This window comes from Eptatretus burgeri, chromosome 1, assembly GCF_056783735.1.
Source record: "Eptatretus burgeri isolate ZD-2024b chromosome 1, Ebu_testis_v1, whole genome shotgun sequence".
Taxonomy (NCBI): Eukaryota; Metazoa; Chordata; class Myxini; order Myxiniformes; family Myxinidae; genus Eptatretus; species Eptatretus burgeri.
In genome coordinates this window covers 88,367,857-88,391,009 of record NC_140961.1, presented here as the reverse complement: position 1 = coordinate 88,391,009, position 23,153 = coordinate 88,367,857, and the positions used below count along the sequence as shown (strand labels likewise).

General features: G+C 45.4%; 1 protein-coding gene across 1 annotated transcript in view; it reads right to left on the bottom strand.

Annotated features, from left to right (window-relative positions):
• The window catches only part of LOC147034920 (uncharacterized), a 64,868-nt gene extending 41,722 nt beyond the window's left edge, over window positions 1-23,146 (bottom strand). Inside the window, exon 1 of the mRNA XM_085891152.1 lies at window positions 18,036-23,146. Coding sequence (XP_085747278.1) covers window positions 18,036-18,317 — 282 coding nt within the window. The 5' untranslated portion in view covers window positions 18,318-23,146. The remainder of the gene's footprint in view (window positions 1-18,035) is intronic.
• Between the last annotated feature and the right edge of the window lie 7 nt (window positions 23,147-23,153).

Here is a 23,153-nt window from a genome sequence, read left to right as displayed (position 1 = left end):
ATGGTGGCCATGTAATTTTGTCTGGGTGCCATGGTAGGTGGAGTTAAACGACCAATGTGAGTGGGGTCCGGCAGGTGTCCAAACAATGGTGCACGTTTCAAAAATCGACTCCAACAACAAGAACCCCCAACAAGAACCACAACAACAAAAGCAACACGAAGCTTTTGTCGACCTGCAACATGTCACAGGTAAAAAGGACAAAATTATTACTCACTTAGCATTAGAAAACCACCCACATTTTCAAACATTTATAAAAATGGTGTGACCTAAACCTATGAGTGGTACTTCTGATAATAAGACATGGATGTGCCCAACATCCTGATAATGCAGTGTTGTACAATGACAGCTCCATTTATAGTAAACATGCATAACAGGTAAGATAAGAAATATGTACAAAAATCACTCCTGGTTCAAAATTAATGGCACTGAAAACTCATTGTGCTTTCAGTGTGGAAGAAAGATAATTATATTCACTTGTTGGATTGTTGCTGGTACTTTATAAATTTAATTTTTTGTACTGTAGTCAAATCGGTTGCCAGTAATGTTTCTCTTTTCCCGAGAGTCTTTTGACCGACATACTGATAAAAGGAATATCTCACTATGAAAAAAGGTCTTGCTCGCTACATAGAAACAGGGTGATCTGGTCGTTAACACTGCAACTTTTGCCATGATTGTGTCATTCTCTCCATCCCACCCAAAGTGGCCATGCATTGCAGTTCTGAGTTATTTTGCCTTGAGCTTAACAGCTCATTCCGTAGTTGAATTGCAAATGTCTCACCCTCCCATTTTTGGGAATATCAAATTGTGTATGAGAGGGATAACTTCGGGCTTCTGTTTCAGTGAATCATTGAATATTCTTCCTCCATATATACGAAATTAAAGATTCTCTTTTGGTATGCTGATCGATCGGTCATATGGAAATCGAATTATTTTTCCACCACAACAGATAGCAGTCAAAAGTCTCTTTCTGCCTTAAGTAGAATAGACTGTGGAATTGTAAAGAAAACACTGTTTCAAAATGGGTTATTTGCCCTTAAGCATAAAAGGGTCACCACACCTATGAGTGATACTTCTGATAATAAGACATGGATGTGTCCAACAGCTCAGCCTGATCGAGAGGATGATAATGCAATGTTGTGCAATGACAGCTCTATTGAAGGTAAACATGCACAACAGGTAAGACAAGAAAGATGTACATTCTTCGGCTTACGGCACCAAAATCACTCCTGCTTCAAAATTAATGGTAAAGGAAATCACAGATGCAGTAGCGCTTAAAGAAAGACAAGTACTCTCAACTCATTGAGCTTTCACAGATATCACTCAAAAGTCTACTTCTGCCTTAGGTAGAATAGACTGTGGAATTGTAAAGAAAACACTGTTTCAAAATGGGTTATTTGCCTTTAAGGATCAAAGGGTCACCACACCCACGACACAATGTGCTGTTTACAGATGGTGACAGCTGCAGGCTGGGAAACGTGGTTAGAGATAATGACACTTGATGTGTAAGTTTTCTAAGTTGGGTACGATATGCACAAATAAGCTGAAAATAGAAACTGCGATGGTGTTATACCAGAAGCCGAAGGTTGGTAACAGCCATTGATGCATATAGTGATTAGTGACAGCTTCAAGGCCAAAAGCAAATTTACTGAAAAACCTATTACACCTGGCCTTGCTCCTCCTACCTCTGCCCAATAAAGCTGTGAGCATACACTGCATGAAGTTGATGAAGAAATATGTCCAAGGGTCGGTACGAAAGTAATGCCTCTTATTTTATTACTCACTAAATACAATTTCAACAAGAAGGGCACTCGGTAAAGCTTATTGTTCCGAATCTGGAAGCCATTTGCACACAAACTGACAGCAGTCCCGAAGCTTAGTTATTTCGATAAGTATGTGTTTATAGTTAGAATCCATCCCCTATGTCTAATGGGAATTTCGTGTGTGTGCTGTGAGTTATTTTATAGTCAGGTTTTGTACATCTACTACTACTACAACAACAACAACAACAACAACAACAACAACAACAACAACAACGGCACCATCCCTCACTCAACCCGGTCGCCATTGCCCACGTGTTTTTGGCTGAAGGCGTGGGTGGAGCCTCCATCGCCTCAGATTGAGGCTCCGCCCCGAGAAAAGGCATCGAACATTTCCTCCAGCCAATGAGCGAAGGGCGAGCATCGCACGCGCGCCCAAGCCAATGGGAGGCCAGCATGCCGAAAGCTACAACGGAGCCTCTTTGGGGGGTGGGCCTCCGAGACGCCTCGACACACTCCCCGAGATGCCTCGTCCAATCAGAAGGCTGACCACCTCAGGGGCGGCCCCACCCAGCCAGATGGGATGTTCGCCCCTCGTCCAATCCGGAGGCGAGTCCCTCAGAGCGGTTCCCTCAACCCGCGGGGGAGGGGAAGGGTAAGAGTAGGTGGCGAGCCGTCGAAAGGAAGAAGGAGAAAGAGAAGAAGCCTCATCTTGCCTGCTGGCATTCTCCTCTACCCGCGGGTGCTCGTCTCGTTTGGTCCGTTCCCGTGCTGGCTGGCATCAATTGCGTCGTTCCTGGTCCCTGGCGCTTGGTGCTGCGTTGTTAGCGGTGGGTTCGAGTCCCGCCACTGGACAAGCTCGACCAGACTGCACAAGGCGGGGAGGTGCAAGAATAGGCCCCTGTCCTCAGCTCGCCTTTCCCTCCCAAGCTGAAGGGCCAAATAAAGTCTGCGACCACCATTTATTTGTGTGTGTGTGTGTGTGTGTGTGTGTGTGTGTGTGTGTGTGTGTGTGTGTGTGTGTGTGTGTGTGTGTGTGTGTGTGTGTCACCAGTCTGTTAAGTAGAACTGTTAAGTGCTTTTCGCTCACTGTACATTGCCTGCATTTCTTTTATTCGGATAACTCTGCTCTTTGTGTCCTGCCCTCCCCGATTATTGTTTATAAATAAACCCCCGTGTTAAATGTTCCAGCTCGTTTTCTGTGATTTCTCCCAATGACCCAGCATGGTGCGTACTGAGAATTAGTGAGGCCGTCGGTGCCGTAAATCTTCAATTTGGTCCGGCGCGGCTTTGGTAACTTCCGCTCGGTTATGCTGGATCCGAGTCGGTAACAGTGATTTGGTTCGGACAAAGTCGGCCGAGGGTGTGGTTTCCCCGGTAGCTAGACCGCGTGGTTATTTAGGTATATTGGAGATCGAGACAATTAACCCTACGCCACGCGGTTGAAATATTGGCGTCCACGGTCCGCTAAGGGACCCGTGACCTTTCGGAGTTGTCCAAGGGCCACGACCTAAATTCCAGGTGTTCGGTGGGACATAGTGGTCGTTTATGCTACTGCTCCACATAGTGGTCGTTTATCACCACCGAACCCCAGCCCACAACAGTACATCTCCATCAGACATTGCTTCTTCTGTCTTTTCACTTTGGAGACCTCTTTTCACGGAGCTTCGAGAGATAGTTATTGAGATTTGATTGGAACACCTATTTGGATGCTTCTTTCCCAGAATCATCTCTCCTGAAAAAGTTTTTAAAATCCAAATTAACTCATTCCTATTGGATGTCACATGAAGAGCTGTGTTCCAAGTTGTTTGTATAGTGCTTACAACTCGTGCTAAGAACCTAAAAAACGTTTCAGAAAAGGAGGATTACTATTTTTACCACCTCCACCAAAGGTGCAGGATGTTATGTTTTCACCCCTTTCTGTCCGTTTGTCTGTCTGTTTGTGTACAGGGTAACTCAAAAACGTGGGGACAGATCCGGATGAAATTTCGTGGACAGATTCGGTGTGTTTTTCCCAATCGGTGTGTGTTTGATTGGTTTTTTTCCTGAAACCAATCAGATCCCAAGCCAGCCAACCTAACCACTAAGCGAACTCCAGGCTTCCTATAAATGCTGAGCACACGTGAGGAAGCAGCATTAGAAGAGGCAACATAGCCAGGTGTACGCACACTCATCTCTGCGCCACCTCTGCTGGGTTCAAATCTCATCCCAGCTATAATGGCACCCTGGTGATTAGCAGGCAGGTTGATTCATCAAAGTGTGCACCATGCATTGGATGGAGGTTAAACTGGGGGTCCCATCTGTCGGCATTAATTGTTGGAAGTTAAAAATGCCACTGTGTCATTCACGAAGAGGAAGCAAGCTATCTCCGACACTATGAACAAATTCCAGATTCCTAATCTAACTTTTTAGGTAGCATTGTATGAGTAGCACAGGCATGCCCCTGTTCCCCAACCTCCCCCTCACTCAGCATATGTTGTTACTCGTAGCATTTTGCTGCATAGAAATAATTATTAGTGAGTAAGATATAGTCAGGGTCAGAATCCAACCACCAACCTCCTCGACCAAGAGTTTGGACTCTGTAACCTGAGTTACATGCACAACTGTACGCTGGTACTCATTTCATCGCCCTCGGAAGGATGGCAGGCTGAGTCAACCCCACCTGGTGTTAATTTTACAGGGGAAGAGGCTCAAACTCAAGACCCGAAGATCTTAAGCCAGCCACCTCGACTGTGAAACCAACACCAAGGCTTACGAGTTTGGTTAATTTGTGAAAAGATCAAAATAATTTTAACTAATAATCGGAAACCTCATGATTAGCTCCTTATTTTAGTTTTCTAAATACAGGATTGCCGAACATCAATGTATTTACACAAAACATCAAAATCACTGAAACAGGTTTTCAATTTCCACATAATAGAGTGCAAAAGGTGAACTCTGGGTGCGGTATTTGAGCCATTCATCAAAATAAGGGGAAAACCAACGATCAAAGCAAAAATACAACTCAGCTTTTCAAAATAAAAACTTTGTATATATTTATAACCCGCACTCACTTAATGACACGAAGGGCACCAGAAGCTTGTGTTAAGGTTGAATGGGTGAGATACAGGATGTGGCTTTATAATCGTGCTTGAGGTGTGTCTGGAATTGCAGAATTGTCATCACGAACATGGCTTTGTTCTTTGACCTTTCCAGCAACACACACTGTGGGAGCTGTCTATCTATACCTTGGTTAAAGTTAAGGTTGTACAGGATTTTGGATGGCCTTTACACCAAGTGTTATGAAATGTAACGATAACGATACAGTGATGGCACAGGTGTAATTAAGAATGGGGCGGGATCAGGGATTACATTGTGGGTGGGATGAACAGGTGAGTGTGTTGGGCAAATGAAAAACAAATGAGAAGCAGCAGAGAAAAGGTGTGGGGATTGAGGAGGAAGACAAAGAAATGAAGGATGGAGGGAAATAAGAGGCCATATATTTATTACGTACACATACAACACAAGGGGTGCCCTTGCGCAATTTCGTGGCTGGGCAGTGTGGATCAACTGGCAAGGACTTCCGTCTGCCGAACTATAACTACGACACCCCTGGGCCCTGAGGCTGTCTCTGAGCCTATGAATGCGGGGGGGGGGGGGGAGGGGGGAGAGGGGGGCCCTTCCTGGCATTGCCCCGCTTCCATGCCCACATGGCATCTTGGCACTACGGGTCCTGTTTCTAACGGGCCACCGGTGCCCACTACACTATCCTGGTGCCTTGGACCCATGGCCTACTCTGGCCGACTAGTTCGGTGCCCAGGGTGCCCTCTACTCAATACTCACCTTTCAACAGCCACGCTCCCAGCCGGTCAATGGACTCCTGCACCCTTCAAAAAGGTTTCGAGCCTTCTTCCCACACCGACAACAAAACTACTTCCTTTTGGTAAATTTAACTAACCCACAAACTAACATTACACTGACCCCGGTCCCTTGGGTGGGATTCACTCCTCCCCCCAATCATTCATTTGACCCATGCATTCCACATTCGCTCCATTCACACTTGGGCCCACTATCCCACATTCACTCATTGTATACAATTTTTTTTTTCAATTTTCAATTCACCCACACTCCAACAACTACATCCCCCTAACTAGCTCGTGCTCCTCATCATCCCTTACACTAGTGCACGTACCATTTAACACTATCACTAAACTACGTCCCCACTACACATTCCATGTCTGTCCATGTCTCCAAAAATCCATTGCTAAATCTAACCTAAATTCCCACTAACTTCTTCCACGGGCCCCACGAGGAACTGTTCATGCCCCATGAGGCCGGTCTAGTTACGCCAAACCCTTCCCACTAACTATTTCTCCTTTGCCCAAGGCAGGATGTTTACCACATCCTGGCCGGGGCCGTGTACTCGGGGCAAGGCCTTTTTTTTCTTGCACCGCCAGGGCGGAGGTCTGCGACTCGCTCATTCGTCCCTTCTGTCGGACGATATCTGGGGCCTTGTCGTCCTTCTGCGCATCGCAACAAGCGCTCGCCTTCGAGGAGTCCGCCATGCGAGCCAACGCGCGCCGCTCGCCCCCAGTGACGTCACCCGCACACCGAACGTGCACGGTGCAGACCCGCACGAGTGCATCGTCCCAGGAACCCGCTCCGCACATTCCGCGAACAGAAGATGCGGCGCGCAGCACGTGGAGCTTCACACACACGCGCCCGCATGTGGACCCGCCCGTTCCAAATTCACACAACACTCGCCATCTACATTCTCGCTGTCCACGCGGCCGGCTCGTATCGGACGTGGAGCGTTCTCGTACCGGATTGCACTCGCGCAGACGCGCGCGTGCGGGCCGTGCGCGAAATTCTCCATGGACCTCGTACGCGCCTTCACGCGAACCCAGTTCGGTTGCCAAATTAACACTTTGTGGCCCATTAAGCTCGCCATTCATGTCTCCCATCTGGATCGGTCCGTCATCCATTTCCATGCACGCACACCATGACACTCACACCATTCACACACACTCCGGGCCAATCACATCGGGGATTCGTGTTAACTCAAGGGCTCCCGAGATCTCTACCCCCTCCTCCCCCCCCCAAACTCTGCATGGACCCGTAGGCATCATGCACCCGCTCGATCTCGCACGGCTCGACTGGACTCACCTGGTCACAGTCCACTTCGAGGGAGCATACCGTCTCCCCCTGTTCCTAAGGGAGGTTACTCTGATGCTCGCCCTGGGTCTCAACATATTCCACCACCTCAACCCCATTGTCCCTTCCTAGTTCTCAGTGTGTGTGTTCATTAATTTCCCATTTGTTTCATGCAATTCGTCTCCTCTTTTGATTTCTGCATCTCCGTCACCTCGTTTATTATTTCCGTTAATTCCTGGCTTTTCGTCTCTATTTTCTGCGTCTCCGTCACCTCGTTTAATTTTTCTGTCATCCCCTCGTGTCTGAGTTTTTTTAGTTTCCCCAATAATTGTGGTGGCGTCTCTCGTCATCCCGACCTCACCAGTCTCCATTGCGGGCCAGACACTTTTTGCACTCCCCCTCGGTTCGGTCGCTCCGCCACGTGGTGCCGCCATTATGTCTTCCACCTCTTTCATACTTGCCTGCAGGTTCAACCCCATACTCTGCATTTCCCCTCGCTGTGTTCGCATATCACCCCTCATCTCATCCATTCGTTGCACATCACCCCTCATTCGGCTTTCCATTCCTGCCAGCATTGCCATCAACTGGGCCATGTCAAATGGACTTGGCGCAGCCGATCCACCATGATGGTGTGTGGAACCGGCAGGGATCGGAAAATATTTTATAGTCAGAAGTTAAAAAAGGAGATTGCGCACCAGTTGCCAATCAGCTGAGCGTCCCCCTTTTTTAGGCAATAAACTAATTACTGCTCTACAACAGCTCATTGGCAATTCGCCACATTGTAAAGAGCTGGTCAAGACCTCCAAAAGCTCTGGACCTAATAAAGGCCAAACTACCTTATAAAACTCGACTGGGAGGCCGTCTAGTCCAGGAGATTTTCCAGTCAGCAGAGAAGCAAGCAAAAGTGAAGGCTCTTCCAAAGAAGGAGAGGAGTCAAGCCGATCCTTTTGAGCAGCACTTAGCCTGGGTAGATCAGATGTGAAGTATCGTATCGCATCATTGTCAACATAATTTGCCATAAACAAGTCTGAAAATAAGTTATGGACCTCAATCTTCATATTATCTTGTGATGTCACAATGTCCCAAGTTGAGAGCTTTCGGTTTTCAATTTGCCTTTGATGGGTGATCTTTTTTTCAAAATGGAAGAAAAATTTAGTTGGCGAGTCCAAATTATATACCCGATCCATCCGTAATCGGACCATTGCACCTTTCACCTGGTAATCAACAGGATCATTTGGAATGGCCTTTTCTCCAGGAGCAAATGCTTATTTGTTGTGCTGGGGTTATTTGCGACATCAAATTGTAATTTCATTATTTCTTTTTCTCATACAATCCTCTCCTTTTTTACACTAAAAGATGAGAAGTGATTGAAATGTTGGCAAAATATTGCGATCTGTGCCTTTGCTAGTCCCACCATTATAATCTAGGGTTACTTAAATTGTTTTTTCGTTCTATGAGGTTATTCCTAAAACACTCTGAAGGCTTCACAAAAAGCAGCATTCTCCAGTAACATGACATTAAACTTCCAATATCGACTGCTATGTTGCTGCAGAGCAAGTTTAAAGGAGAATGTTGTAACCAGATGATCGGAGAAACGAGAAGGCAGGATATCAGATTTCAATATCTCATCAAGCATTATAGCATTGACAGAAATTCTGTCTAACCGAGCTGGAGTGTGTCTCTGGGACACACATCTTAACCAAGTGAACTGACGTTGTTTGGGGTGTTGGATACACCAAACATCCATAAGTCCCACAGTTTTTATAATTTTTTTTCAAAAATTTTGGCAGATTTTGGATGTGCCTCCACACTGTTTCTGTGTTAAGCAGGGTCAAGGGTACAGTTGAAGTCACCACTCATTATAAAGCAACAGTTCAAGTCAATTGTGCTTAGAAGGGCTTCTAGTTTAAGGAGGAAGTTATAATTTTCAGCATTCTCATTGGGGGCATAAATGTTTACAAAAATAAAGATTTGATTGTTGGCAATGAACTGAAGACAAGCCAGACGTCCAGGAATTATTTCATTAGAATGAACTTGCGAGAGTGTTAATGAAGGAGAGACAAAGAAGGCAATCCCGGCAGTGAAGGAATTTATATCACTGAAGAACCACTGACCCTTCATGAGCCTTCTCCATTGGGCTTGGGCAGTCAGATTTCCATGGGTTCCTTGCAACCATCCCACTCTTCTCCCTCCAAGCCTCCCTCTCACCTCTTTCAAAAATTCCCCCCTCACCTTTCTCCCACCTTTCATCCCCCTCACTCTTCCTTCTCTAAGTCGCCCCCCCTCTCATCCACCAACCTGCCTCCCTCCACTGCCCTCTCACCTCCATCTCTTCACTCCTCCTCCTCAAATCCTCAACTGCCATCTTCCTTGTCTCTTGTCCCCCTCTCTCACAGCACCACAGAGCCTTTTCTCCTCCTCATTCGGCCCCCTCCCCTCGCTATTCTGCAATACCCCACACTCCTTCAGCAACCCTCCTTACCTCCCCCCTCGTCCCTCGTCCGACCCTCCCCGCCCCCTCCACCTCCTGCACCAAAAGCCTCCTCCCTACCTCTTCATTAAAAGTGTGGACCTCAAATATCCGGGGCCTTCAGCTCAAACCTTTCAGATCTTTCCATACAGGTTGCCACTGACAAACCAGACATTATCTGCCTAACAGAAACTTTCCTCTCCCAAGACGTGTCTGACTCCCAAGTATCTCTCCCTGGTTACTCCCTCTTACGGTATGACAGACCTGAGCCTCGTCCTGGTGGAGGTGTTGCTCTCTTCATCAAAGACTCTATTCCTCACTCTCCCTGCACTGCTCTCACTCCCCCACACCCCCAGGAATACCTCTGGCTTCGGCTTCCCTCCACTCCCACCTCATGTTTATATGTGTACTGTACCGTCCACCGAACAGTGATGACTCCATCTACACCTCACTCTCCGAAAACATGGACCATCTTCTATCTTCTCATCCAAACTCTCTTCCTCTTATGTGGCGACTTCAATTGTCATCACGCCAGTTGGCTAGGTGTGTGGGTACCTCTCTCACCTGCCATGGGACATCAGCAAAAGCTTTCTGTGACTCATTGGGACTGACTCAATCGGTCAACTTCCTGACCCGGATCTCAACCAATGGTACTCCATCTCTTCTGGATCTGATTTTGACAAATTTCCCTGACAATATCTGCTGCTCTTTCCTTCGCTCCAATTGGTTCTTCTGACCACGTCCTTATTAAAGTGGACATCTCTCTGGCTGTTATCAGAGAACCACCTCACCGCCGTCGAGTCTGGCATTTCACTCAAGCCGACTGGCAGGGTCTCCGAGCAGCCATCAAACTTACAGACTGGTCTCCTATCACTACTTTCTCAAACATCAACTCATCCTGGGAATTCTTCCAAAGAAACTTGCTCTCCCTCATGCACAGATTTATCCCCTCTCGTGTTCAGTTGTCTTACCCTTCCTCCCGCCCTTGGTTTACTGAAGCTTGTGGCGAGGCAGCTGTCCTGAAACAACTTGCCTTTGCCTCATGGAAAGCAAACCCAACTGAGGGCAATCTCAGTTCTTTCCACAAAGCTCGGAACAAGTGTGTAGCTACCCTCAGGAGAGCCAGAAAACAACATCTTTCTCATCTCAAGTCTGAACTCTCAAACCTCTCTCCGTCCTCAAAATCCTGGTGGCGTTTAATCAAATCCGTTTCGGGTGTATGTTCTCACTCCATCCCCTCCCTTACCTCAAATGGCCGCACTGCTGATTCCACACGTGATAAAGCTGAATGTCTAAACTCGGTGTTTGCAGCTAAATCTTGTGTCCCAAACCCATCACTATCTCTACCCACTTTACCCAGTCGCACCCAACTGTCCCTGGACTCTGTATCCTTTTCTCCTGACAAGGTGGAGAGCTTGCTTTCAAACCTCGAGTCAGATTCTGCAACCGGTCCAGACGGCATCAGCCCACGTGTCCTCAAAGCCTGCTCTTCTGCTCTTGCTCACCCTCTCTCTGTTCTATTCACCCTCTCATTTTCCCAAGGTCATCTGCCATCTGCTTGGAAATCTGCTAACATCACTGCCCTGCATAAAAAAGGTGCAAAAACAGATCCCTGTAACTATAGACCAATCAGCCTTCTCCCAATCATCAGCAAGGTTATGGAATCCATCATCGCTTCAGACATGAAATCCTTCCTCTTCTCCAATGGCTTGATTTCCAATCATCAATTTGGTTTCAGACCAGGTCACTCTACCCTAGATATGCTGCTACTGCTCTCCCATCAATGGATGGAGGTCCTCAATGCCAGACAGGAAATCCGAGCCGTATCCCTGGACATATCACGTGCTTTTGACACAGTCTGGCACCCTGCCCTACTCACCAAACTCTGCCCATGGTATTCAAGGCCATCTCCACTCATGGCTCGCAGACTTCCTCTCCTGTCGCAGTCAACGTGTGGCCCTAAATGGAGTTCTTTCATCCCCTCTTCCTGTGCAGGCTGGAGTTCCTCAAGGTAGCGTTCTGGGCCCTGTTCTTTTTCTGGTTTTCATCAATGATCTCTCGGACTCTCTGGAAAATCCTCTATTTCTCTTTGCCGATGACTCAACCCTCTGCCGTACCATCTGTCATCCCTCAGACCGGCAAGCAGCAGCTTCTTCGCTCACTGCAGATCTGGATAAAATCACAAACTGGTCCAACACGTGGAACATGTCTTTCAATCCAGACAAATCTCACACTCTCACTATGTCTCTTCGAAAGGACCGCTTACAAAACCCCCCCATCCACTTTCTCAACAATCCTCTGGAAGAAGTCTTTTCTTTCAAGCTTCTGGGTCTCACTATCTGCCATGACCTTTCCTGGGAAAGTCACATTTCCAACCTTGCCTCAAAAGCCAGTCGCCGACTGGGAATCCTCCGTCGTGCAAAGTCCTTCCTCGGCCCTCTTGAGCTCCTGACCACTTACAAAGCTTTTGTCCGTAGCCTGATGGAGTACTGCTCTCGCCTCTGGGCTGGTGCTCCTGCCTCCCACCTTTCTCGACTTCACGCTGTCGAAACCAGGGCTTTTAAGATCATTGGCATCTCCCGCAATGAAGCTGAGTCTTTGGGCCTCTCACTCAATCACCGCAGGTTGGTCGGTGGTCTTTCTGTCTTCTACCGACTCCTCTCCAGGCTTGCCCCCCTGCTCTCTCTGCGATTTGTCCCAACCACATTTCCACAGGGCGCTCAAGGTCCGCCAACAACCCCCTTCTGGTAAAACTACCAAAATCACGAATCACTGCTCATCTTCACTCTTTCATTCCTCTTTTTTCCCGCCTTTGGAATAAACTTCCTCACTCTATTCTTTCCCATTCTTCCCTTCAGGCTTTCAAAACAGCTGTTCACCACCACCTCTTATCTCCCCCCATCCAAATCCTCGATCTTTTCTACCCCCGATAATCCACCCAAGCCCACTTCCTTCAATTCTCCTGCTTTCCTTCCTGAAAGTCCCTTTAATGTCCATCTTCCCCTCGCCATGTTCCCCGTCCCATCCCCATCCCTCTCCCTTCCACAGTTCACCTGTGTCTGTTCCCCAATGTTTTGTCCCTTCCACTCCCGCCCCTCTTGTCTCATGCCTCCTTGCTGTGAGTTGTGTGTTAGCTCTCATACGAGCCTCGACCAAGGTATACAAAAAAAAAAAAAAAAAAAAAAAAAAAAAAAAAAAAAAATAACAAGACGTCCAGGTGCAAACGCCGAGTCAGGTCTTTTACCTGAACTTTGCGTTCTAAACTAGCACCACCATTAATGTTTAGACTTCCGAAATTGACATTCATGTGCTTAGAAAGGGAAAGAATAAAAATAAATAAATAAGAGAAACATACCATAAGGACCTCACCAAGAAGCTCCTGTCAAGCTTTCTGCATCATTTTTTTTTAACCTGTGTTTCTGAGCCTCAGGGAAGTTTGGGGTGACAGGGTTACGCACAATTTCTTTCAATCTAATAATTAACACCGGAAGATCAGGGAAATGATCTTTCAGTTCAATATTCCTCTTCCGATAAGAATCCCTTAAGTAATCCCAAAGCTCGTCATCCGAAGGTCTGCTTTTGGCCTTTAGGATCTGAGAGGACTCATCTTTACTTTCACCATCAGATTCCTCACATGGGGAATCAATTGACGTTTCAGTTTCATTGCTAGCATCACACGAGTGCTCGGTTTCGATGAAAGAATCTTCTTCAGGAGCCTTATATGTCAGAGTTACATTTGAGGATTTTTCGGAATGTAAGAGAGGGGATTCCAAGCCTGTCCGTGACATGGCCACGGTGCTCGGGTAATAATGTCACTCTCCATTGGAGGATTTAAACCATCCTCCATTGTTTCCTCAGCATCCTTATTTGCCTCAATTATTACTTTGTGAAAGAGAGACTGTAAAAGCTTCTCTTCCTCCCATAACTGTTGGATATGGGAGCGGTCTATATAAGGAACGTCCTTGTATGAGAGGACGCTCTCTCTGGGGTCAGAAACATTGATTGGGATTGGCAAGTTCGATTCTATTGTTTCATTGATAACGTTTGCACAAGCGGACACTTCTGGATTACTCTCTTCTTCCAATAAGGCAAATCCGTTATTACATGGAATTCCACTGATTGAATTTTCACTGATTTGCCTTTTACCAGAAGGTTATACATGTGTTGCAACAGATTTACATTTCTTAACCTTAAGGCCCAGTCACACCTTGACGTTTACCTTGACGTTCACACCTAACAGCAATGGCAACGTATCAAAATGTATGTAAAACGCTGGCTTATGCTGAACTTTTGATGTTTTTTTTTTTAAGATTCGGACGTATTCATAACGAGTCGGTCGTATGCATAACATATTACTAACGGACACAGAACGTTTCGTTGTCATATAGATAACTTATACCAACGAATGCTTAGCCTGTTGTCGGCGTTCACAACCTATGCCCAACGATAGTCTAACTTATGCATAGCGTGCTGCACGTATCGCCGACGATCACGTGGCGTAGCCTATTAAAAGGCTGCCGCACAATGATTCAAATCGTAACCGCCAGAGAAATGAAAGTGTCAACATTGCAGTCACACCTTGGCGATCTTGCCAACATATGCTGGTATGGTCGAATACGGTATGGGTAAGTTTGGTATACGAGAATATAACACTAAAGTATGCTATCATACGTCGTAGTAAGTGGAGTACGTCTTGTACTTTTCAACGTGTTAAACATTTTACGATGATGTACTTGCCGTATGCCTCACGTTCCGCATGCGATGGGAATAAGTTGTACGCACGATATGCGATCGTTGACACACGTCGACAAAAGTTACTTGTAAGTTACTCATTAGTCGAAACACGTCGAAGTAATGTTTAGCGTCAGTGTTCCAGACTCCCTGGTTTTTTTTTTTTCTTCGGTATGACGGTGATGTTGACACTTCGATTTCTAGTGCAGTTATAATATAATTAATAGGCTGCCGCTCAACGATATAAATCATAACCGCACTAGAAATTGAAGTGTCAACATGACCGTCATACTGAAGAAAATTTTTGTTAAAAAACAAAACAAAACAAAAAAAACCAGGGAGTCTAGAACACTGATGCTAACCATTACATTGACATGCTTTGACTTATGAGTAACTTACAAGTAACGTGTCGACGTGTGTCAACGATCGCATAACGTGCCGACAACTTATGGCCAGCATAGCGGAACTTGTGAGTCATACGCTGGCATAAGTCTAACAAATTTCAAGCATGGAAAAATTTGAGGACAACGATGAAAGCCAGCGTACTACGACGTATGGCAGCGTTTTTCAGCGTGCTCTCAATGTTTCCAAAACTTACCCATAACGTATTCGACGTGTGCCAGCGTTTTAGACAAATTTTTCAAAAATCAGCATAAGCTGGCTAAAACGTCAAGGTGTGACCGGGCCTTTAGAGACAGTAACGAACCGCTAACTTGCGCTGTCCATTGGCTCATTGGGAGGGTGCGTGTCCACTCGTTCAGCTGGTTTGTTCTGTACGTTTCATGAGACGAGTCGGAACTGCTGATACTTTCAAATCTGGAGCTTAAATTTTGTAATAATGGTTAGTTTAAGAGATTCTCGTTTATTCATACAAGCAAATTAAATGAAGCTACGAACGCTGGCGTCACCAGGTGTTTATAAGCACTGCCATATACTCAGCAATTCATAGCTAGTGTATGATGAACAGGCATTTGATAATGAGTGAGGAAAGTGAAAAACCCCCCCAAAAAACAACTTTATCGTTAATAAATCGTTGTGGCCTGTTCCAAATCAAGACATGGTTGAATAGGCTAGAAAACATGGCGGCTTCAGACCCCAACGAGGTTACACAGGAAACGCCTGAAGACGCAGAGAGCGAGATGGCCGAGGATCGCCTGATGAAGGATATAATTAAATAAGGCGTTAATTATCTTCAAAAGGAGTGTTTTAATTAACCCAAACACCCAATTTTCACTCTTGCACTTAGAGTTTTCTTGGTATGCATGCAAAGTTTCAGGCTGCTAGGTTTTGTAGTTACGCAGGAGACACACACACACTGACATACACATTGCCTTTTATTAGCATCGATAGCAGACCTCGCAGAACTTTACCAGTTTAATCAAAACAGAAGCATTCATTCAACGCGATTGAAAAGCAGGAAGAGATGTACATCTTGTATTTGAAGATGATGTTGGAGAAACTCTATTTCAAGCACATAAAGCCAATGATGAGTGATGCAGTTCATCTTTATGAGAGCAGCCCAAATTGTTGGAAGAGATATTGTGAACAGGAACTTTCAGTTCAATGGAACATCCACCATAAACTGATGTGGTGTGTGCATGTGGCATACTTTTTTTCTATTAATTACTTATGCACTCTTGGAACGCACCTACCTTTTGACCATTTAGACTGCTGAATCCCCCTTAGAACTTTGAAGACTCTTTAAGACCACCAAAACCGTGAAGTCCCATATAACTCAGAGGCGCTCAAAGACCCTGTAGACCATTTAAGACTACTATAAATGGATGAGGTATGTGTGTGTGGCATCTTTTTTGTGGAGTTCTACTTGAGTGTTCCGATGCGGAATGCGACACACCGTAATGATAGCCACAACCTCCTGAGTCGATTTTGCTAACTAACAACAAAAAAAATCCGTTAAAATTCCCACGTTTTAAACTGATGCCATGTTAAGGTATATAAAAGCAACTCAATATAATAGGTCCTTCTACAATGATATTCCAATTAGAAAATAAATAACAAAAACAATAACATTGTAACAACACCTATATTAATTCATACTTTCGTGTCCAGGGGGTTTGCCCCGACATGGAAGGTTAGTCGAGTGATTTCCCTTTGGAGGTGAACAGCCAAGATTCACGGGAGATTATGGCACGCACGGGGGACGGGAGGGCGGCAAAGAAGGAGGCACACGGGATGACACTCAAACCCACGACAAATAGATAACACAAGCAACTTAAATAAATACGGGGTTTAATGAAAATAAATCAAATAATTACAATGGTAATAATTCAAAGTGTAATCATAAAAACAGAACGTGAGGAAAACAAAATCTAATTTTGAGGAGTCTCCACGCAGACTTTAATGCAGACAATAGGACAGAATAACAAAAAGAAAAATCCCTCCTTTATCCTGGCACTTAACTTTGTGCTCCGAGATGAGTTTCTTGAGCTTAATGTTCAACAAACCGCTTCGTAACTGTGCGGGCAAATATGTTCAAAATGGCGCCAAGCTGCTCTCTAGGCCAGAAAACGTACAAGAGGCAATTTGGGCAGCAATACTTAACACCAGGGCTCAGAAACCGCCGTGCAACTTCTTTCATCGATCGAACTTGCCAACGCCACTGCTCTGCAAAATGGCGCCTTATATTTCCCCGATGGCACAACATGAGGCTTCAAAGCTGGTCTCACAAGACCCAGTCAACAGTCAATGGCCAGCATCTTGCTCCACCACGCTAGTGAATTTTCCTCAGCACGAACACGAGAATCGTGCAGTCTTCTTCACCGTGTTGAGGGGAAGCCAGCGATAACGCCCTTCTCTTCCAACCTCCATCTCTGCCTCCTCGCTTCTGTATGTCCTTCCTGTCCCGCTCTGAGCCCAACTCTCTTCCACTCTGACCTCACGCCAATCAATCATCCACTCCGGGGGTCGTGGTTTGTTAGTTGTCACCCCTGGACGCAGGGCTTTTTGCCTGCTTTGACGTGGGGCTTGGTTGTTGTTTTAAGGACATGATCCCTTTTTATCACTGGTCTTGAAATGCAAAAACATCACAAAAGGTCACAGGGGGGAAATCACATACTGGGATAAATTATCCTTAAACAATTATCATAATTTAGCACAGCACCAACCCCCGTGTAGTGACACGTAACACATAAGCTCACAGTTTCCCAACTTAATTACTTTGAGATGTCTCCTACACGTCCACAGACCATGCAACGCTGTACAATCCTATCTTTCCTATGAAATTCCTCCATCTACCCACACAACCGTAACATAGCCCTCACATCCTCCCCAACCCCAGAACTGTAGCTCCTGCAAGATTCAATGCAGGCATTACCATTCCAGCCTTACCACTTAATGACCCACTCTGAATTAGCCTCTGAAATATATAAGGAGTGGCTGTGGGAAGTGAGCTGCAGCTAACTTACCTATTCTCATTAACATTCTACACCCTTTAAACACAACAATTCAAATATTTATAAACTCTTGGTTCCTCGCTCCTAACTCCTGGGGTAGGTAGAAAATGTCAGCAAACACACAAATCTACAAAACAGACAAAACCTTAACCAAAACACACTAACGTTTATATAACCTCCTTCGAAAGACTGCTTTCTCTGGTGGATGCCATATTACCCAACGTTACCTGCGGAGCCATCCCGATTTACCTAATCAAAATTTCTGTGGGCCCTGTCTCTGGTACAAGTTAGTGACATGGATCAAGTTAACCTTCCCTCACACACTCGCATATAAACCCAATATCAATCATTCATTCCAAACACTGCAAGACTATGGCTTAAATGTAATTATACACAATACACGTGTGATCATCAACTTGGCAAGAGGGAGGTACCATAAAACAAAGTTGGTAGGGGCACTTCTGGTTGTGGTGCCCACAGTACAAAAACAAGTCACCCAATGAACGACATCTTTGCCCCCCCCCCCCTCACCTTCACTGTGTTTGGTCCCTGACAGCCAAACAGCTCTTTTGCCATAAGCCCAACTGGGGTGGGTCTCCTCACCATCCAGCCTCTCCCGGCATCATCCGGGTCACCAGAGGTTTCCTTACCGCTGATCGCCCAATCAAACCTTCCCTCCGATGGGGCCCCATTTCCAGACATCACCGGCTGCCAGAGACAAATTACCTCATGGGAAGCCTCAGTCGCCGCTCCTCCAGAACTTGATTCATTCCTGCGGTCCCACATATGTTCCCCACCCACACAATCCAACATCTCATTTCCTCCTCTGTTGCCATTCAATTTTCAAACATTGCAATGCAAAAATGGTGATCGTGTTCCTACACTGCCATGGTCTGCTTACATGTTATAATCTGCATTCATTCTCCAAACACAATTCAATTATTTACACATAACAGCTCATCAACTCCACAAGACGATTCTGGTTTCCAAACCGATCCCTTTACCAACCACCGAGTCACTCTCGCCCACTCCCATCCTAATAACCCATGTCCCAATTTCTAGCAGAACTGAACCCTTGGGATAGTAAGCGTCGAGGCACCTTGTCATCAGTACAAGTCGTCACAGGTTGGTCAGGTCCAAGAGTGTCATCCACCCCTTCTAGTTTTTCACAACTTTCCACTCCACCCCTGTGGATTTGTTGCTTCCAATATCCCTGGATCCCATACAATTTTTTTTTTCTTCTAAATTTGCCTATTATTCCAAAATCTTGGAGATCAACCTGGCTAATGTTTGGGTGCAATTGTAGACTTCAAACACACTCTTGAGATGAGGAGACGTTACCGCCAAGCCAGGTGAAAAAATAGGCCGTCCAATGTGGAAATCAACTTTCCCCATGATCAACATGATATAGGTGGCCACAAGCCAACCACAACGGTCATGATGGTGGTTCCACATGCGACCAAGTTCCTTTCGAGTAACTTAAAGTGAGGAATCCTGCAAAAATTGAGGTGTCCATCACACAAAAGCTTGTGGAGCAAATTGCAGAGCTTCCAGCTTGGAACAGAGTTGCTGGAAAAGGAGAAACTGACGGCAACATTCCAGAGGTGCTGGCACCTTGTTCTTGGTGGGTGCTCAAGACGCAAATGCGAATCCGTTTCTCTTCCAAGCCTGCGCTTCACTTACTCTGGCCTAATTCAAATTAAGCCTCTCACTCAACAAACAGGAAGTTACAGTTGATGCAACTCTTCCTCAACACAGCATTCTTGGGATTGTTCCAATATTGGCTCAACAAAACAAACTTCAAGAGTTGCCTTCTTGCAAGCGCCAATTTCAGGAAGCATGCTTCAGTAAGATCACTTTCCTCACCCAGCACCTTCGCAACTTCCATGTCATCCCTCTTCACAGTATCCAATGTGTCCTTCCCCATTGTACGATCATCAAAAGACATTTCTGTGGATCTATGCCCAACTCGAGCTGCACCATCTGCATTACAACAAGAATTACCAGACTCGGCATAACCTTCTGCCTTAGCATCACTTCCACAAAATTCAGAAATAGTGAGGAATTGGCCTTCACAAAAATTATCCAAATCTGAACTCTGGGATTGGGTTTTTATTTTTTTTTGTATGCACTGTCGAGGCTCGTATGACAGCTAAAACACAGAAACACACACCAAGGGGAGCAGGAGAGCAGGAGACAAGAGGGGCAGGAGAGGGAAGGGGGAAAAAACCAGTGGGGAACAGAGACATGAGGAGATCTGTGGAAGTGAGAGGGATGGGGTGGGGTACACAGGGTAAACAAGATGGACACTACAGGGACTTTTCGGTCCTCACACGACAGCGGGAATGTTTGTCAGGCAATTTGTGAGCTCGATTCAGCACCAAGGCTGTGAGACCCCATGCAGCCTCTTCGTGGGTCAATCACACATGCCGATACGCAGCACTCTGCACAATAGCGCTGCTCCCTTCGATGACATACACGAGGCATCGGGGCCCATGTCATACGACCAGCCAAGAGTCAATGGCCAGAGTCTCGTTTCACCACGCAAGCCAATTCACCTCAGCATGCATACGAGAATCGTGCAGTCTTCTTCATGCATCGAAGGAAAGTCAGCTGTAAAGCCCTGTTCTTACAGGCCATCTCCTAGCTACGTTCTCTCTCGACCACGTGCGTCCCTCACTCCGCACTCAACCGTTGGTCCTCTGAACTCAACTACTCTGACATCACACCGACAACCCGTTTCCTCCTCCAGGGCATGGCTTGCTCGCAGGAAACCCGGGGCATCCACCCACTCGGCATGTTTGGCTAACTTCTGACGTCACGCCCATCAATCATCAAACTCGGGGGCGTGACTCTAACCGCCATCACCCTTGGAGGTGGGACTTCTGCCTGCTCGGCACCTTTGGCTTGCTTGTAAATGCAAAAACGTAGGAAAATTTTACACTGGGGGGGGGGGGGCAATGACATGCTGAGGGAACTTATTCTTAATCCCTATCTTTTTAGTTAACACCGCACTACCCCCTGTGTGGTGAAGTGCATCACTTAAGCTCACAGTTTCCCTACTTAAATTTGGTCCATCGAACCGAGTTTCTAGAATATGAGAGAGGCAGCACTTGCTTGTCTCATACAGTTAGTAAACATGAGCATTGATGGACCGAATAAAAAAACAAGTTCCACAAAATGGTGCAAGACAATATATATTTATACATACACACAATAAAAAATAATTAAAATCCATTCATCTCACAGCTCTTCATATAAAATTGTGCGTGTGTGTGTGTGTGTATGTGTGGGGGGGGGGGGAAATCAAGCCTGGAGACGATTGTGGATGACTCGTCCAGAGGCAGCAAAAAGTTGCAGAGAATTGATTGGATGTCACTGCAAGGTACGCTGTTCAGGCGATTGCAAGTGCTTCTCAGAAAAGCTAATATACACCGATTTGTGTTCCTGCAAAGGTGGATGTACCAAACAATGCAGATGATTGGAAATTAAACTGTCGAGAATTCTCAGTTAGATTATATTCATACGAGGGGCTGGAGAGATATAACTTGATTTGTAAATTTTGACAGTTTGTTTCAAACAAGCAAGTATTCATTATTCTAACCAATGTATACCTTAGATTCCTCAGCAAGTCCATAAATCAAATAAATATTGTAATTGAAGGATTGTGCCCATGAACTATTTCATTTGTCAGCTCAAAAATATGATTTTAATTTGTTTTAAACAGAAAAAAAAATGGTTGCCATGGTTACTGATCAATTTTACATGTTTACATGGGCCAGAAAAGGTGTTTCCAAATCTAAAATGAAAGAGAAAAGTTCAAAATAGTTGTGTGAAAAAGGGCATATTTAAACTCAAAAGTACACAATTCTTCCCCAAAATGGCAGATACGGCCTAGACTAGAAGAGCTTCTGTAGTTTAACAAGAGGATGGTGTTTTGACAAAAAATGAGACGGAAAGCAGACATTTAATAGGTTTTTTTTATTTTTTAACCTCTGCCACAGAAGGTGAAGGAGGTTAGATTTTCACCCCTTTCTATCTGTTTGTCTGTGTACAGAAAAAAGTTATAGACAGATCCGGATGAAATTTTGTGGACAGGTTCAGTGTGAGACAAGAGCGAACCGATTCGATTTTGGTGAAGATCTGGATCCGCATCCAACTACTAGATTTTTTAAAAGTGATTCTTCAACATGGAGAGATTGGGCTACACTGATATATAGCACAATATCTCAAAAAGTTGAAGCCAGATTGGGATGAAACTTGGTGGACAGGTTGGGTGTGTATCCATGACAAATTGATTCGATTTAGGTGAAGATCCGAATCCAGATCTGGATACGAGTTATTTAATTTCTCAAGTGATTCTTCACCATTGAGAGAAAGGGCCAAAAACATTATAGTACTGTACACCATATTTCAAAAATGTATTGGGCCCAATATGTTCTCGTGGATCAGGCATTACGTGGCAGAGCTATGTGCTCCACCGAGTGCCCTTCAAGTTATCTTTTCCTCGTGTTTTACTGTCGGGGACATGTCCATTACACAATCATTGGAGAACAGACACTTTGCACCTATTCTGAGTGAGGTAGCATTCATAGAGGAAAAAAATTGACAAACATTTGACAAAGTTAGACAAACAAGTCAAGCCCTGACTGTTCTTGCACTTCTCTGTCTGGAAGTTCTAAAGCAGTGGTCAGTCATTGGATAATCATCTCAGTCTTCACTGTGTATATCTGGAGTACGCAAAGGCATTTGATAGTTCCCCTCATCATTGCCCATTTCACAAACTTGAGTCACACGGGAGTGGTGGATAGTCAGTAAAGTCAAATCTCAACTGCTTGCAGAAGATAAACTATGCAGAGTTGAAGACAATGATACTGATGCAGCAGCACTCCAGGATGACTTCAATGGAGCCATGAAGTATTCGACTTCCCTTTAATGATGATAAATGTAAAGTTATCCACTCTGGAATACAAAAAGATGAGTTCATCTTGAATTTGTTCTTTATCCTCCAAACCATGCCCCACTTATTTGAATTCATTGCTTCGAGAAATTCAAGCTGTTGTTGAGATTATAATATATCAGAAAATGTATCATATCAAATACCAACATGTAACTTGGAGTTTGTAAATGTGGAAGGGAAGGAAGTGTGTATGTGTGCATGCACAGTTCATAGCAGAAAGGGTGGTGGTGGGGGAGGTCAAAATACATGGTTCACAGCAGGATTGGAGGCGTCAAAAATTCTGCTAGATTTGCCTACGTAATAAATATATATACAGTAATCCCCCGCTATATCGCGGTTCACCTATCGTGCCCCCGGTTCATCGCGGGTTTTCCCTTGGAACCTAACTATTTTTTTCTGCGGATTCCCCCGGTCCATCGCGGTAATAATATATAAAATATAAATTATTTAAGCAATAAATTATAACGCGTGGTGCTCGACCAGTCACACAACGCACGAGACAAAGTTTCGCTTGTGAACTTCGAATATTTTCTACGTTTTTTTCTCCAAGCCCCACGATGCCGCCCAAACGCCCTGCACCTTCTAAGGCTTCTGGCAAGGAACTGAAGTGGCAGAGGAAGGTCCTGATGCTCCAGGAGAAGGTTAAAGTGCTCGATATATGCTTCGGGAAGGAAAAAGGTTTGCTGCGG